This window comes from Brassica oleracea, chromosome C4 (genome assembly GCF_000695525.1).
Source record: "Brassica oleracea var. oleracea cultivar TO1000 chromosome C4, BOL, whole genome shotgun sequence".
In the NCBI taxonomy this organism is placed as follows: domain Eukaryota; kingdom Viridiplantae; phylum Streptophyta; class Magnoliopsida; order Brassicales; family Brassicaceae; genus Brassica; species Brassica oleracea.
This window is the reverse complement of record NC_027751.1, coordinates 29,983,461-30,000,783: the sequence shown is the minus strand read 5'-3', so window position 1 is coordinate 30,000,783 and position 17,323 is coordinate 29,983,461. Positions and strand designations below refer to the sequence as shown.

Genomic DNA, 17,323 nt, shown 5'->3' with positions numbered 1-17,323 from the left:
TTATGTTCAGGTCATCTACATATACAACAATGATCACAAAGCCAGATGACGATTTTTTCATTGAAACGCATGGACATATCACATTATTCACATATCCTTTTTTCAAGATATATTCACTTAAGCGATTGTACCACATGCGTCCGGATTACTTTAATCCGTAAAGTGATCGCTGTAACTTGACCGAAAAAATCTCCCTGGATTTTTCTTTCAATGCCCCTGGCATTTTCAATCCCTCAGGGAGTTTCATATATATATCGTTATCCAACGATCCAAACAACTATGCAGTCACAACGTCCATGAGATGCATTTCAAGATTTTTAGACGCGTAGGCTCATCAAAAATCTAAACGTAATTACATCCATTACCGGGGAATATGTTTCTCAAAATTAATTCCCGGTCTCTGAGAAAAATCTTGGGCAACTAATCAGGCTTTATATCATGTTACTTTTCTCACGACTACCCACTTATACCCGACAAGATTTATATTCTCAGGCGTTATGACTATAGGTCCAAAGACATTCCAAAATGGACCTTGTATCGGGATCATCATTTTTATGATCGATCTCTTTGGACACAGAAAATGAGAACATTCCATCAACATCTTCTATCTTATTTCTGATTCATAACTTTTCATCTCAATCGTAGTTGATGGAAATCTCATATTTTTCTGTTCCCTTCTCGTCATCTGAATCCCTATCTTTAATTGGTTCTTCTTGAACCTTTTCATCTATGTCGTCTTTCAAACATTTTCAGTATCAGGTTCTTCTGGAACCTTTTCACTTATGCCTTCTTTCAGACATCTTTCAATATGAGGTTCTTTCCGAACCTTTCTGCTTTGCTCAACAATTTTTTTCCGGGGATTTTTATCTTTAGAACCCGCTAGTCTCCCCCTCTTTAACTGAACCCTAGGCTCATTCATTTTGTTACCATCGGTTTGTTCTTTAGGAACATCAACTCTTGATGGAACATTTTCAGCGGGTATATCATGTCGTATCTGTGAACCCATTTGGTAACTGGTTTGCCAAATTATGCAAATGCACAATTTCCTGAATTTCCTATTCTCTTTAATTCATAGGGGGGTCAAGGTGTAACGACGATTGTGTACACCATATAATATCTTTAGGAATTTCTCTAATTCCTCCCCCTAACACTGAAAATTCATTCTCATTAAAATGGCAATCGGCGAACCATGTCATAAACATATCACTAGTTACTGGTTCAAGATACCTTATATACGGCTTGTTCTAACTCTTCCAGATTTTTATACATTCCCGAGAGCATCTTTCACTCTCCAGGGACTACTAAATATCAAGATGCAACTCAAGTCGTTTATGTCCTACCAGACATTTCAATATACTGCATCTATTTTAAATTTTCTCCAGTGACCTTGGAACAAGCCGTTTTTCATACCTCGAGGTCATCTTTTATTTCATTCTCTGGAGAAATATATACCTTGGACTTTTGGTCCAAACATTTCTTGTTTTTCTAATGAGCTTTATGTCAAATTGATTGCCTCATTCACTCTTTGGCTAATCAATTCACTATACCCTCATATATAGAGGTAGATTCAGGATCCGTATTTATATAGCGCTTTTTCATTTTATTGTCGACAATCTATTTTCTCTTTGTTTTCATCTTCTTATCCATACTGATATTGTTAATCGAGATCTCTTTATCATCATCAATGATTTACCCAGGTACCTTACTATTATATTAACCATATCAACGGTCTCATCATGAGATTCATCCTCTCTTTATATTTTTGCTCTTTTTCGAGGACTCTTTGGAACCAAAATGGTCTATCACGTCTCTAGCGTGCCATAGACTCATATATCGTCTTTTTAGGACACTATTTTCTTATTGGAGCATTTCAGCTGGAATATGAGATATCATTATTTCATCAAAATGTCTGGCAGGCATTTTGTAAATGGATTATTCTACTTTTCATTATAATCCATTTCACATATCTCACTCCATCAGCTTATCATATGCTTCTAGCAAACTTTCGAGCATATTTCTAATTATCCATATTATCCCTCTGGATTGTATATGTCTTTATTACATACACAACTGCATGTTTACACCCGATCATGGGGATCATCTTACTTGAATTTACTTTATCAAGTTCTTTTTCGAGTGGCGAACATAATTTTCTCAATGTTCCACTCATTAGAATTCTTTAATTCTCCCCCTCGAGATGATGACACTTCATGTCTAAAATCTCGTACTGAATCCCACTTTAGAACCAAATAACATATTCAGTTTTTCCATTTTGAGATGAATTATGTTTCAAATCCTTTAGAGTGAGATCTTAATTTGGGGTCTGCGTAAAAAAATCACATATTGTGAACTTGTTTGATGATTCATCACCCAGGATGGTTTCTTTTATTTTCTTGACATGCTATATGTGAAAAACTTCTCATTTTTCAACATTTCAAAATAATGTTGATAACATTATTGGAGATGGCTATATATCAGTAAACTTTAGGTTTACCACTCATTTATAATTTTGCCATCTTTTTCTTATGCATGTCTTTTTATCATAAGCTCTTCTAGAGCCAATAATATGTTTATATTACTAGATACCCCTGTTCGAAAACGCGCTCCAGGCGGCCGGAAACTCGCCGGAAAGGCGTGAGGCGACGGCAAACCGTGGCGATTTGCACTGATTCGGCCAGTTCCTCAGATTTTTTTTAAAAAACGATTGTTTTGTAGGTTGTAAGCCCAGAATCACCTATTATATCATAGATCTGTGCAATATATGTTCATATCAACAATTATCAACCAAAAGCATTATGAAATCGTGAAAAAAAAGGTGAAAAAACGGCGGTAAAACCGCAGGTTGAGAGATTGAAGACGAGGGTAGTTTTGTCATTTCAGCATTAATTAAACCTAGTTCCCAAAAAAAAATATCGAAAATGGTTCTACATACACTCGAACCCGCGACCTGTGCGACTTTTAGAGGTGGGCAAACCACTAGACCACGAATAATCATTAGTATTGTTACACATATTTAATATATAACCTTAAATATATATAAATGTCCTAAAACTAATCCCCGATTAATCCCCGGATAATCTCCGATTTTCTCATTATACGCTAGGCCCAATCCGAGCGTACGAGGAACGCCTAGCGAGTTCTTGAACATTGCTAGATACTATACTTATTTATTTTGAGAAAAGATAGATATTTATTACCTTTAACCATGTACGATGACCAAATATCTGCCAAGTATGCATATCTCCATCCAGAATCTCAAAATTTTCTTCAGAAAAATAATTATCATATCACATCGATATTTTATTTTTATTTTCTGGACCACCTAGAAAATCTGAATCATCAAGATGAGTATTCAACCTATGAAAGATGGTTCGGGCTCATAAGAGACGAAGTTTAATATACTTTCTTTCTCTTTTTCTTTTTTATTCTCAATATAGATCGGCTAAATATTTGACGTACGACAACTGCGTACCCAATTTTCTTTTTGGCCGTATCTATAACAAACATTTTCTGTTTGCCTTTTACCACCCGGCCACTTTCATTTTTCGTGGAAGCTCTAATTGTTTCACATGGACGGAATCTTCTTCCTCGTCCTCTTCCACGACCACGATAGCGATTTCAACCGCATCCACATCCTCGTCCTTTTCTAGTAGGACCGATTTGATGGTTTAGTATCACGATTTCATTTTTTTCAGTTTTCACGGAGGATTTACATCAACTCCGATCTTTTCTTTCAAGGATTTAATTATCAATGATCTTCTAGATCTTTTCTCATGATACACCTCATCTTATAAAGCATCATTAAACTGGGGTAAAATATCATGGTTTTTCTTTTTCTCATCCGATATCGGTTCAACTTATCGATGATCTCTCAAAGCTCATTTTCTCTCAGGTGCATCTTTGCACCCACTTCCCAAGTCTTATAATTATTTCTCTTAATATCTAGGGCATTTATTTTGAGCTTTGTCAAATTTGACATGATAACCGTATTCATAGAATAATAATATATAAAGACGGAAATTTAAATGCATAAAATAAATGAATAAATTAAATTGCCAAAATTTAAAGAGCAATAAAAAAATTGAAGGCTTAGCCTACCACATGATCCGAGGAGTCATAGACTACCATATTGATCATTATTTTTCAAAGTCCGAGGAGACATGGTCTACCATTTTGACTTTTACTTTTTGTTTTCAAGATCAGAGGAGACAAAGTCTACCATTTTGATCTTTTCTTATTTCAAGGTCCGAGGAGACTTAGTCTACCATTTTTGACATTTTCTTTTTATTTACGGAGGCAAAGCCTTCCACGTAACTTTTTTTTTTTCAATTCACGGAGGCAAAGCCTACCACATGTTTCTCTGATCGTGAAGGCATAGCCTTCTATAACGATCAGTCGGGGAAGGCAATATTTATATTATTTCTTCACGGAGTGGTGTGCATACGTGAGGGAGAAGAAGCTAGATCTTTGTATTAGCTTTGTATTAAGTTGTTGTGGTACGTAGAGAGAAAGAGAAATATGACTAGTGTCACTTATATTATTTATCACACACACGATGTGTTTATATAAGGAGTAAGAGTCGGTCTTATAAACCGACTCAAACAATACGACAAAATACAAATCTTATCATGTATAAAGAGATAATCTCTGAAAGCTGTTAGAGACTCATGAAGACATCTGTCCCATTAGATGTCTGAATATAGATGATCATACGTAACACTCCTCCTTGATCATATATCTTGTATTACATAGCGCCTCATTAAAAACCTAGTCATAGAAAAATTTATTGGGACAAAAACCATGACAAGGGAAAAAGAGTACACTGTCGTAATCTCCCCATGAGAAAAGTAGGCGTAACTTTCTTCACAGGTTACGCAAATGCCGCATTCCGATAGCTAGACGTGTTTTCGGAATGTTGTAGTCGAAAGAACTTTGGTGAATAAATCAGCCGGATTTTCGCATGACCGTTCATACTCAATGTCCATCTCTTTATTTTTCTCGAGCTCTCATATGTACGAGAAAAATCTTGGAGGAATGTGCTTCACTTTTAATATAGCTTTCTTTGAGTTGAGCGACACAAGCCAAATTGTCTTCAAATATTTTCATCGGCTATTTTTCGTTGACTATTCCACTTGGTTCTTGTTTTTTGTTGGTCTGTAAATATTATCTAGTTAGTTGACTTTTGCATTGGATTTTGAAATAATTTATGTTGTGAAAAAGGGTTCAAAATCCTTTATATACTAAAGCACAAGTCACTTGAGCAATCAGATTTTGACAAATGTAATTATTTAAAAAAAAATTTAAAAATTAAAAATTAAGAAAATCCAGATTAAAACACGTTCTAATGATTTCTAATATTTTTCAAACTATAAAAGAAAAAACAAGTTCCTATATTTTCTCAGACTATCAAAAGTAATATGAACATGTTCGATTATAAAGATCAGTAACTCCCAATATCGACTGCTCCATCTCCTATATAACATTCAATCAACTATATTTTTTTCTAATATTTTGTCTTTGTCTTCATTTTCTTCTTTCAATTGTTTTGTTCGTTTTTAGTTTTACTTTGTTTTGAGTGTGGTAACGAGTTATTCTACTATTGCTCTTAGCACATTTCTATATTTTGCAGATTAATTTTCACAAAAGGATGGAAAACCAGACTTCTCTTCACGAAATTACCATCAGAGTTTGAAGTTATTCTCAACATGAAAGAAAATTTTTTTTGTGCAAAAAGGTAAACACATTTATATTTGAAAAATAGTATCTAAAATCGGTTAAAAAATGAAAATTAGCTTTGTAGCCATTTCTTATATAACAAAGAGATAAAATTAAAGCTTATGTAAAATATAACTCAGTTTTTTCATGGTAATTTTAATATAGCTATTTGCCTTTTATATTTATGTTGATATTTATTTTTAATTATATTGTAGTTTTTCAGAAATTATCATAATTTTATTGTTTCTTTTTGGTCAATAGTTCTATTAATTTATAATTATTAAGTTATACATGAAGGGACTTATATTTAAATAAGTATTATTTACAAAATTAAAAGCAAATATATTAAATATAATAGTTATACCATATTTTGTCTGTTGGTAACTTGGTATATATCTTAAACTTTTAACAAAAACAAGCTTTCCAACATGTAAGAGGTATTCCTTTTTCAAAACAAAATCACAAAAACTTAATGCATGAATTTCTAAATTTATGAATCAATGTGTTGTCCATATTTAGAAAATATGTGAATACAACAATAATTTATTTTAATAATCATTATAAATTTATGAACAAATCATTTAGAAAATAGGAATTTATGCACGGGAGATAATACTAGTAATTATATATTACACTAGATTTGGACCCGTGCAACGCACCGGTTCTTTGATATTTAGTTTGAAATAATATAGTATTTAAAAACTTAACTAGTTTTTTTATTTAAATTATAAATAGTTCAATTTTATTTACAATAAAAATAATATTAATGGTATGTAACTAAAATTAAAACATATAGAATATTTTTTTGGTGTAAATCCTCCATATTGTTTCTAGGGTTTAAAACAATTTAAAAGCAACATAATTTAAATAGATAATGTTACACAACTGAATTAAAATATAAATTGAGCATAAGAATGTGATTTTCTAAATATTCTCACATGTTTTACTTTAAATTTTTTTATCTTTGTTCTTTGCGTTTGTTTTTACAGTTCTTATCCATAAAGTTGATTTAATAGAAATAAATCAAAATTGAAATATTAATTTTAGTAAAATAAAAAAATATATAATATGTAGTATATTTACCTTTATGTTTTTATGAATCTTTGAGACCACAAAATTTCAAAGATTAAAATCTAATTCTTTAATTTTTATTTGAAATAAATAATTTTCACCAACACTTGAATGTACACATTTGACAATATTTTCAATTCTTTCAACGTGACATTATAGCTAATTATATATTTTCTATGCATATAAACGCATAAACATAATGGTGGCATAAGCTGATTAACAACGGCATCATAATTTTATGTACACATAAGATGTAGAAAATTAATAGTAAAGAAATTTAGAGCTGTGTGAAGAAATAAGTCTTTTATAATACTTTTCTTTTATCTGCTATTATGTATGGTGAAAAATTTTGTGACATAAACTTAGAAAGGTGCTATTTTGGAGATTTGCCCTATAATTATTGTGATCTTTTAAACATCAAAATTTATTATTAAACAAAAAATTTTGTTATTTATAAGAAATATTTGAAAAACTTGTTTTACAAATCAAATTTATTTACGATTTGAAAAACAAATTCTATCAAATACTCTTGAAAATTAAATTTTATTCTGTTTAGGATTTTTTGAAAAGAAAGACTCCTGTAAAATAATTTCACCAAAAAAAAATTTAGAATTACATTCTTATAAAGGTAAAATTATTATCAAATAACTCATTTAAAATTCTATTTTCTATGGTTTGAAAAAAAAAAGTTTTATCAAACAATTTATTTTAGATAATTATCATATATTTATAAAACAATTAACACATGTCAATATCTTAATCTTTTATTGTCATGTGTCGCGATAATGTTAATTAGAAACTTTAAAATAATTATTATAAACCATTTTTTTTTAATAATCTACTGTTTAGATTTTATAAAATTACTATCAAATAATTAGTTTTAGTTACAATTAATAAGTTTTCCACATTACTATTTTTACAATTCATTTTGTCATTACTTTTAATATAAAAAAATTTCTCATTTTTTTTTAAATGTAAATCACTTTCAATAATTTTCAACTTTTCTTTTGTTTAGGAACTGTTAAAAAAAAATTACTATCTTATATTTTATTTTAAATAATAATTATATATGTATATATATTTAACTATATTTCACTTAGGATTTTAGAAAAGGAAAGTTACTATCAAGTACTTTATGTTAGGTATCTATAAAGAAAATTTGGAATAATTACTATAAAATAATGTTTTACAGTTATATTTGGTTTATGATTTATGAAAAGGAAAATTACTTTCATTTAATTATTTTCAGTTACATTTAGATATTTTATAGTTACTTTTTTGTACAATTTATTTATGCCACCATCTCAATATAATGTTTTCATGAAGTTCTTTTTAAAAGGGAAAATTACTTTCAAATAAACTTTCCAATTTTATTTTAATTAAGATTTATAAAAAATAAAAATTACTATTAAATAATTTATTTTAGATAACTATAATTATATATTATCAAATAGTAAGATTACAAAAATTTAATATTTTTAACACATGTCACAATCTTAAATTTTAGTCGCCATGTGTCACGATCATGTTAATTAGCAACTTCGAAGAACCAAACTTTATATAATAAGTTTCAGTTACATTTAGATATTTTATAGTTACTATTTTTACAATTTATTTATGCCACCATCTCAATATAATGTTTTTCATGAAGTTCTTTTTAAAAGGGAAAATTACTTTCAAATAAACTTTCCAATTTTATTTTAATTAGGATTTATAGAAAATAAAAATTACTATTAAATACTTTATTTTAGATAACTATAATTATATATTATCAAATAATAAGATTACAAAAATTTAATATTTTTAACACATGTCACAATCTTAAATTTTAGTCGACATGTGTCACGATCATGTTAATTAGCAACTTCGAAAAACCAAACTTTATATAATAAGATATTTTGTTAATTCAAAAACAACGTGTTAAGTTATTATTTATATTCTTAACAAGTTTATAACAAACATAAAATAATTTATATATGACAGCAAATTTCATTAAAATATATATACTAATTATTGTGTTGAAATTTTCAAAACACTCATATATTATAAATGTTTTATACTATATTTTTATACAAATATTTTTTCTTCATTAATATTTAATTATATACTGTTTTATATCTTAAGTTTTATAATAAAAATATTATTTAAAGATAACAACACAAAATATAAGTATTTTCTTATTTTTTAGAAATATAAAATATTATTTCAAGATAACAACACAATATATGAGAATTATCTTTTTAGAAATTTAATATTATTAATATAAAATTCGTTTTTAATTAAATTATTATATATAAAAAATTATTAAGGGTAACAACGATATTAACCGGTCTAACTTTTAACAGCTCGATTCCGAAAATTCAATTCGCATATAGATCAAACTATCGAAACCTGGGCTTTACGTAATGGTCATATGGCTGCTTTTATAAGTAAGCCCAAAATAAACATTTCCTCCTTTGTTCTATTTGGGCTTGTCAGTAATTCTTACCATGGCCCCCTAAACTTTCATTCAAATTCACCGTTTTGTTTCCACACAAAAAGTAAATTACTGATTAGTTTTTTTTTTCCTTTTAATCTGAACTCTTAGGAGAGTTTCGTATGGGGAAGAAGATAACGTATATAAAGATGAGGTCAAGATTATCCATCACTTTAAAAGACCTTCCTTTTCCACAGCCATGGTGGTCGTCACGCACCTCTCCACTTCCTTCCACCAAATCTCCCCTTCATTCTTCCACCTACGCCTCCGTATCCCCGCCGCTTCCTCTCTCCCCAAACGCGGCGGCGACGGAGGAGGAGGATTCGCCTTGTCGATCAGAGCTTACATAGAGAAACCAAACTCCATCTCCAGCTTCGCCAACACAGTCATCGGTTCTCTCCCGGTCATCGGACTCCTCGCCAGGATCCTCAGCGACGAAGGCGGCGTCGGAAGAGATCTCGTCGACTTCGCCGAGTTTAGGAAACGAGTTGGGAATAAATGCGCCCCTAGTGATTCTAGAGCTTTCTACGAATTCCAACAGCGAAGAGGCAAGGTAACTAGAGTTTGATCATTTAGTTGGTGGAAACAGTTACAGTTATTACATATGGTTATGTCGGAATATTGTTATTCGATGTGGGTTTACACCGTTCAAGCAAATGTTTTTAGCATTTTTTGATGATTTTTTTTTTCAGATCATGTATGGTTGAATTGTTGTGTTACATAAAGTTATATCCTTTTTTTTTTGGTTGGTGCTAATGTGTTTGATCAGCTTTTAAGTGCCTTGTTTGGTTTGTTTGATATGTCGGAATATTGTATTCCCCTTGATTTTACACCATTTAAGCAAATGTTCTTAGCATTTTTGTTGATTTTTTTTTTTCCAGATTATGTATGGTTGAATTGTTGTGTTACGTAAAGTTATATCCTTTTTTAATGTGTGTGATCAGCTCTTAAGTGGCTTGTTGTTTTGTTTGATATGTTGGAATATTGTATTCCCTGTGATTTTACCCCAATAAAGCAAATTTTTTTAGCATTTTTTTGTTGATTTTTTTTCCAGATAATATATGGTTGAATTGTTGTGTTACATAAAGTTATATCCTTTTTTGTTGGGTGTTAATATGTGTGACCAGTTTTGAAATGGCTTGTTGATTGTTTGATATGTCGGAATATTGTTTCCTGTTATTTTACATCATTTAAGCAAATGTTGTTAGCATTTTTTGCTGACTTTTCTTTTCATATATTGTTGTGTTCCATAAAGTTGTATCCTTTTTTTGTTGGGTGTTAATGTGTGATCAGGTTTTAAGTGTGGCTTGTTTGGTTTGTTTGGTAGGCAGGAGAACCTTTGTATGTACTTCTTTGCTGTTGGGTTGCTGCAGTAGGTGCAGGGCTTCTCAAGTCTGAAGAGATCCTTGAAGGTGTTACGAGGGTTAGCATTTCAAATGATCTCGAGTTCGAAGAACAGAACTTCATTGCTTTGATGACTGAAGCTAGACAGGTATTGATCTGTTTCTAATCCGTGCCCTTTAGACCTATGCTATTGTGTATTGGTTTGTAATCTTCTCTCTGCAACCTCTCGTACAATTGGTTATAAATGTTTGTTGGTGATGCAGAGGAGGGCGAAGTTGAACGTTGCAGCACCAACTATCCCTATGGAACTAAGAGTCGAGAAGGCTCTTGAAGGCATATATGCTTGTTGCTTCAGGAGGGGAGTTATTGAGGAGGAAGATGAGAAGCTTCTTCTAGTGATGCTTACCGCGGTTTTCCCGTCTGTTGACAAGTCTGAGATAGAGAGAATCATCAAAGAGAAGGCGACAAGGGTCGCAGAAGGGGGAGAAGAAGAGAATCTGGCCGAGCCGAAACGGCTGCCTAAAGAAGCTATTCAAATGCAAATGAAGGATCTTGAGTTCCTTCAACAACAAAGCATAGAATCTTAACAGTGTGGCAAATCTGTTTTTACTTTCAGTTTGGATAAGGAAAAGGCCAATAACTTGAAGTGTATCCATGCTTTGTTACTTTGTTTAAAAGCTAAGGGCAGGTCCAATGAGGATCCTTACCCAAAAATCCTTAGGGATTAATCAATAAAATATAGTGTGAGACCCACTAAACTTAAGTATTTTTGTCACAATAATCCTTAGATAAGGATAGGTTTGTTACTGTGCGTGGGTTCCACCGCCGCGTTGAACTCCGCGATTGGCTTTTGGCTTTTTTTTTTTTTTTTTTTTTTTTTTACTAAAAAAAAATTAAAATAATTTTAAAAATTTATCTAGGTTATCGAGCTCAGAGTTACACCATTGTATCTGCTCTAAGCAGTTCATAGTCACTAGGAGATAAGCGTGATGATAAGTAATAACAGGATATATCCCAACAGGGATTTTAACCCGAACCAGCTGAACCAAACCAATTTTTTTTTTGGTTTATTTGGCGATGATCAATTTATTTGGCGATGATCAGTTATCAGTTAGTTCAATTTTCTGAAAAATTAACCAAATTTCAAACTAAACTTACCAAAATTTTGAACTAGAATAACTGAACTAATTAAAATTTTCTAAATTGTTGACCAGACTAAACCTAATTTAACCATAACCAAAAATTAAAATGAATTTGATAGAATTTTCAAAAACCTTACTAACCAAATACCAAACTGAACCGAATCAAAATTTTCGGTTGAATTTGGTAAAATTTTGTGTAAACTGAACTAACCAAAAACTAAACCATTTGAACCGAATTAACTGAACAAACCGAACCACCCACAATCTTACTAAAAAAACGTGCAGAAAGACGAACTTTGAGTTAAAGAGCATGCTTCCACAGAAACCGGACCAAAGCAAAATTTCCGGTTCAGTATTATACAACCGATCTAACCAAAAACCAACCATCTGAACCGAATTACCCAACCGAACCTGGAAAAGAACATGTAGAAAAAGTCAAACTTTAGAGTACACCCAACTAACCGAAAAACATGATGCTGATGACTTCGAGGTTCCTGTAATAAAATCAAAGCAGGGAAAAAAAAAACAAATCCAAATCTATCTTCTCATGTGAATAAACATCCCCTGTGTCGTTGACAAACACATACACTCAAAAAATGGTACTTAATCCTCCTCTTCTTCATACCCTCTTGATACTCCTCTCACTATCCACCACCATCACTTCATCTCTTCCATCGCAGTCTCTCCAAGACTCTCCTCCATATCTATGGCCATTACCTGCAAAATTCTCCTCCGGAGACGAAACCCTCTCGGTGGATCCTTCCCTTTCTCTAACCGTAGCTGGAAACGGCGGCGGATCTCCGATCGTTAGAGCTGCATTCGACAGGTACATGGGGATGATCTTCAAGCACGCTTATAACAGAGCTTCTTCTCTCTTGACGAGAATCAGGTTCCTGAGTATGGTTGAGTATGATATCACTTCTCTCAAGATCATTGTTCACTCAGATTCTGAAGAGGTAAAGTAAAAAAAAAAAAAAAAAAAAATCTTGATTTGATGAATCCAAGTTTCAAGATTTGGTTCATTTTGGTTTGTTTCTTTTGTTTCAATGTTCAGCTTCAATTGGGTGTGGATGAGAGTTATACATTGATGGTTTCAAAGAATAATGAGCTATCTATTGTAGGAGCTGCCACCATTGAGGTTTGAGTCTCACTTTGCAGTCACACTTTTGATTCTCTTCTTATATCTCATTTGCTTGTTGGTTTCAGGCTAATACTGTGTATGGTGCTCTTAGAGGGTTGGAGGTATGCTAAGTATGATATGTTAGAGATGAGTTTCTCCATCTTGATCATGGTCTATACTAATCTTATATGTATAAATAATATTTCTTTTCATTTATTTGCTTAATAGCTTTGTTTATGATCTTCCTCTTCCTATATGTATTTCTATGTTTTGATTCTTGAACTTTTGAGTTGTTTGTTTTGTTTCTTTGCTAATTCTTTGTGTTCTTTTTTTTTTATGAAAACGTTGCAGACGTTTAGCCAGTTGTGTGCTTTTGATTACTTAACCAAATCTGTGCAAATATATAAAGCACCCTGGTTTATTCAAGATAAACCTAGATTCCAGTACCGTGGTCTGCTAATAGGTAACTAAAAGTCCATATCTGTCTAATTATTGTTCATTCCTTGTGTGCTTGATATGTACTTGCTACTTCATTCCGTGTGCTTGGTAGTTACTTGCTACTTGGTCCGTTTGCAGATACATCAAGACATTTTCTACCAGTTGATGTTATCAAGCAGATCATTGAATCTATGTCGTTCGCTAAACTTGTAAGACTCCATGCTTGTTTGTTCCTGTGGCTACACCATGCTTTCTAACTTCGTCACTACTCGGTTATGTGAGGTAGAACGTCCTGCATTGGCACATTGTAGACGAGCAATCATTTCCTTTTGAGACTCCTACGTATCCTAATCTGTGGAAAGGAGCTTATTCGAGATGGGAGCGTTACACAGTTGAGGATGCCTCTGAGATTGTCAGGTAATGGCTTTAAGTGTTGTACGTTATAAGAAGAAGCTTATTTCTTTCTACTTACTAATATTCTATGTTGTATTTGTTCTTTGCTTTTTGTGATCTCAACTGTGAAGGTTTGCCAAAATGAGAGGTACTTTCTTCACTAAGTCTGGAGCCTAACATGACTGTTATGGCTAGCAGCTCCTAATAGTGATTTTTATAAAAGGCTTCTTTTGTGTTTTGATCATATGCTTCTAATGGTTGGGATATATCTCTTGCAGGTATTAACGTCATGGCTGAACTAGATGTTCCTGGCCATGCTGAATCATGGTACAAATAAAACTTCTAATCCTGTTCCTCTCTCTTAATCTCACACGGTTACTAGCCAGCCCATATTTTTATATCCCAGTAGCATAGGATCTTAATTCTTAAGCTTAAAAGTTTATAAAACAAACTGTGGATGTACTTTGTGTTATTTATTATACTCCTTATGCTCAAGTACATGTTATGGTGTGTGTATGATTTGAGAATTTGAGCTATCATTATCTTTATCATCACTCTTTGAATGTGTATGGTTTGCGTTTCAATGCAGGGGAACTGGTTACCCTGATCTTTGGCCCTCTCCGTCTTGCCGAGAGCCCCTTGACGTTACTAAGAACTTTACATTTGATGTGATCTCTGGCATTTTAGCAGGTCTACTTCAACTAGTTGACTCATTTTGGTAGTATTATGCAGTTATGTATGTCATGTTTTGATTCTCATGTGTTCCTATCACATCTTATCTCTGTTTGTGACAGACATGAGAAAGATATTCCCATTTGAGTTTTTCCACTTGGGCGGTGATGAAGTAAATACAGGTTGGTTTGATCAAATCTCTACTTCCTTTTTATACTTAAGTCACTCTTAAAAGACTAAATGTTGCATGCTTTGGCAGATTGCTGGAAAAATACAACTCATGTCAAGGAATGGTACAATCACATGACTCTTCTTTTCATGTCACTCATCATTCATTTATAAGAGAAACTTTGAAGTTATCTTTATAGTTTGATTAATATATATCTGTCCATCATTCTCAACTGCAGGCTTCAGGGTCGCAACTTCACTTCTAAGGACGCATATAAGTACTTTGTACTCCGAGCTCAACAGATAGCCATATCTAAAAACTGGACACCCGTCAACTGGTACAATCTTTTGCATTAAGTTGCATTATGTGACACAGAATAACGTTGTGACTATGAATGACTATTCAGGGAAGAAACATTCAGTTCATTTGGAAAAGATCTCGATCCCCGGACCGTGGTGCAAAACTGGTAACGATTATACAATACCAAATGTAATAAAAAACAACATGAATCTTCGTTATGTCAAAGCTGCTCTCCTTGCAGGCTAGTATCTGATATATGTCAAAAGGCGGTAGCAAAAGGATTCAGATGCATTTTCAGTAACCAAGGTTATTGGTACCTCGACCATCTAGATGTCCCATGGGACCAGGTTTACAACACCGAGCCTCTAAATGGAATCCATGATCCTTCTCAGCAAAAGCTTGTGATTGGTGGAGAAGTTTGCATGTGGGGTGAAACAGCTGATACATCCGTTGTACTTCAGACAATTTGGCCTAGAGCTGCAGCAGCTGCAGGTAAAGACTCTATTAGGCATGCAGTCTCGGTTTATTCGATTATTTCGGTCCGGGTATTTTTGGTTTTGGTATATTCAGTTTGGCCACAATCCCACCGAAATGAACCAAAAAAATTGGTTCGGTTTTCGGTTAATTTTTTCTTTTTTTAAGTTATTTTTGAAAATAATCGTTTTTTGTTCCAGTTAGAATTCGGTACAGTTTTCTAAAAATCGGATATTCTTGGTTATTTTCGGGTAATTCGGTTAGTTTGGTTCGGTTAATTTTGGTTATTTCCGCTATTTCTGTTGGGTTCGAACAAAATCCTCAGGCCTAAACTCTATAGTGATCTTTAGCCATGAAAAGTTATTGGGTCTCACGCACCTCTACTTTCATGAATCTTTGGTGGAACAGAACGGATGTGGAGCACTAGAGAGGCTGTGTCAAAGGGAAACATAACGTTAACTGCATTGCCTCGTTTACACTACTTCAGGTGTTTACTGAATAACCGTGGGGTTCCAGCAGCTCCAGTTGATAACTGGTACGCACGAAGACCACCCTCTGGACCTGGCTCTTGCTATGCTCAGTGATTCCAAATCATATCATCCCATTTTAATTTGTATTATATGTAATGTCTCTTGTCTGAAAACTGGTTCTTGCATTTGTTTTTTTCTCTTGTCTGAAAACTGGTTCTTGCATTTGTTTTTTCTTTAACTGTCTTCTTCTTGATAACTCAAATCAAAGTAGTTTTTTGTTTTTTCTTGCAACAATAATCAATCGTGAGAACATCTGACTTTTTCGATGATTTGATCTTGATACAAGAGTGCTCCTACCATATTGTTAGTTAGTCTATCTATTTCATAATGTAAATTGTTTTAGAAATAATTTTTTTGGTTTCAAAATATAAGTCGTTCACATTTCTATGAAATTTTGTATTTATTGGATAATGTATAACTAGTTAAATTACATAGACTTTTAAATGGTTGGTTGAGCTAATTCTAATTTATAATTTATGTAATATTTTTTGGAAAATAATAAGTTTTTAATTTTTTTTGTTTTTATTTAAAAAAATTATATTACTAAACAGAAGGAATACCATATAGCATTGGAAATTATTTACGTTCTGCTGAAAACATACCTCATTATTGTAATTTTCTTTGGACTGGTCTTATATAATGTTGAAATATGAACTAGCAAAACAACATGGACCTGTTTTGGTGTTTAAACATAGCTACAACGTTGATTTGTGTCGATGTTTGTAGGCTTGGGTTGTATATTTACGTATGCGTTCGCTTATTTACATTTAAAAAAAAAAACATATTGTGTTCTAAAGCATTTACGTTTTTGGTTTTAAGAAAAAAGCTTACAGCATTCAAATATTCATAGTTCCGTATGAAAATTAACGTTTTAATCTATGACGTTAACGTATATATGAGATTAAACACGTACTCACTATACAACTCGGTCAAGTCTTATATGTTTTGGTTAAATAATAATAGTACAAAAGCTATATAGTTCAGGCCTCTTCTCGTAGATACATTATTGTCTATAGCAATGTGGGAAGAAAAGAAGAGATATCTATTGCATTGACGTCGACATGTAGGTTACAATTATTGACCAAAGAACATCATCTATAACGACTCGTCCTTAAATTCTCAAGAAAATCCAACGTTATATTATATAAATATCACATGAGATTGATATGTTTTTGACTAGTTCTACTCCTATATTTTCTAACAAACGATGTTCATGAAGTTTTAGTTAAGCAAAATTGAGAAAAATAGACACTTTCAACTTTTGTTTGTCAAAATTGGATTTTTGATATTTTTGGTCATTTTGGACAGCTTTTACCCTTCTGTAATAGAAAAAATAGTAAACTAAATTTTAAAAATATAAAAAAATATGTAAATCATTGTAAACATTAGTATGACTATTTATATGTTTAAATTTTATTTTTAACAATAGTGGAATCATGTATTTTTTATGTTTTAGGAGAGATATAATATTCATTCTAG

General features: G+C 32.2%; 2 protein-coding genes across 2 annotated transcripts; both read left to right on the top strand.

Annotated features, from left to right (window-relative positions):
* The first annotated feature begins 9,423 nt into the window (after positions 1-9,423).
* On the top strand, positions 9,424-11,372 carry LOC106337061. The gene is made up of 3 exons (XM_013776081.1): positions 9,424-9,815; positions 10,590-10,754; positions 10,870-11,372. The coding sequence occupies exons 1-3, from the start codon at positions 9,462-9,464 to the stop codon at positions 11,191-11,193; spliced, it is 843 nt and encodes a 280-aa protein (XP_013631535.1). The 5' UTR covers positions 9,424-9,461; the 3' UTR covers positions 11,194-11,372.
* An 859-nt stretch (positions 11,373-12,231) lies between these two features.
* LOC106336787 (beta-hexosaminidase 1) lies at positions 12,232-16,113 on the top strand. The gene is made up of 15 exons (XM_013775728.1): positions 12,232-12,704; positions 12,803-12,886; positions 12,955-12,990; positions 13,220-13,331; positions 13,445-13,515; positions 13,593-13,723; positions 13,831-13,847; positions 13,978-14,026; positions 14,289-14,389; positions 14,494-14,553; positions 14,631-14,664; positions 14,779-14,877; positions 14,947-15,006; positions 15,082-15,332; positions 15,723-16,113. The coding sequence occupies exons 1-15, from the start codon at positions 12,345-12,347 to the stop codon at positions 15,896-15,898; spliced, it is 1,641 nt and encodes a 546-aa protein (XP_013631182.1). The 5' UTR covers positions 12,232-12,344; the 3' UTR covers positions 15,899-16,113.
* Positions 16,114-17,323: the final 1,210 nt, after the last annotated feature.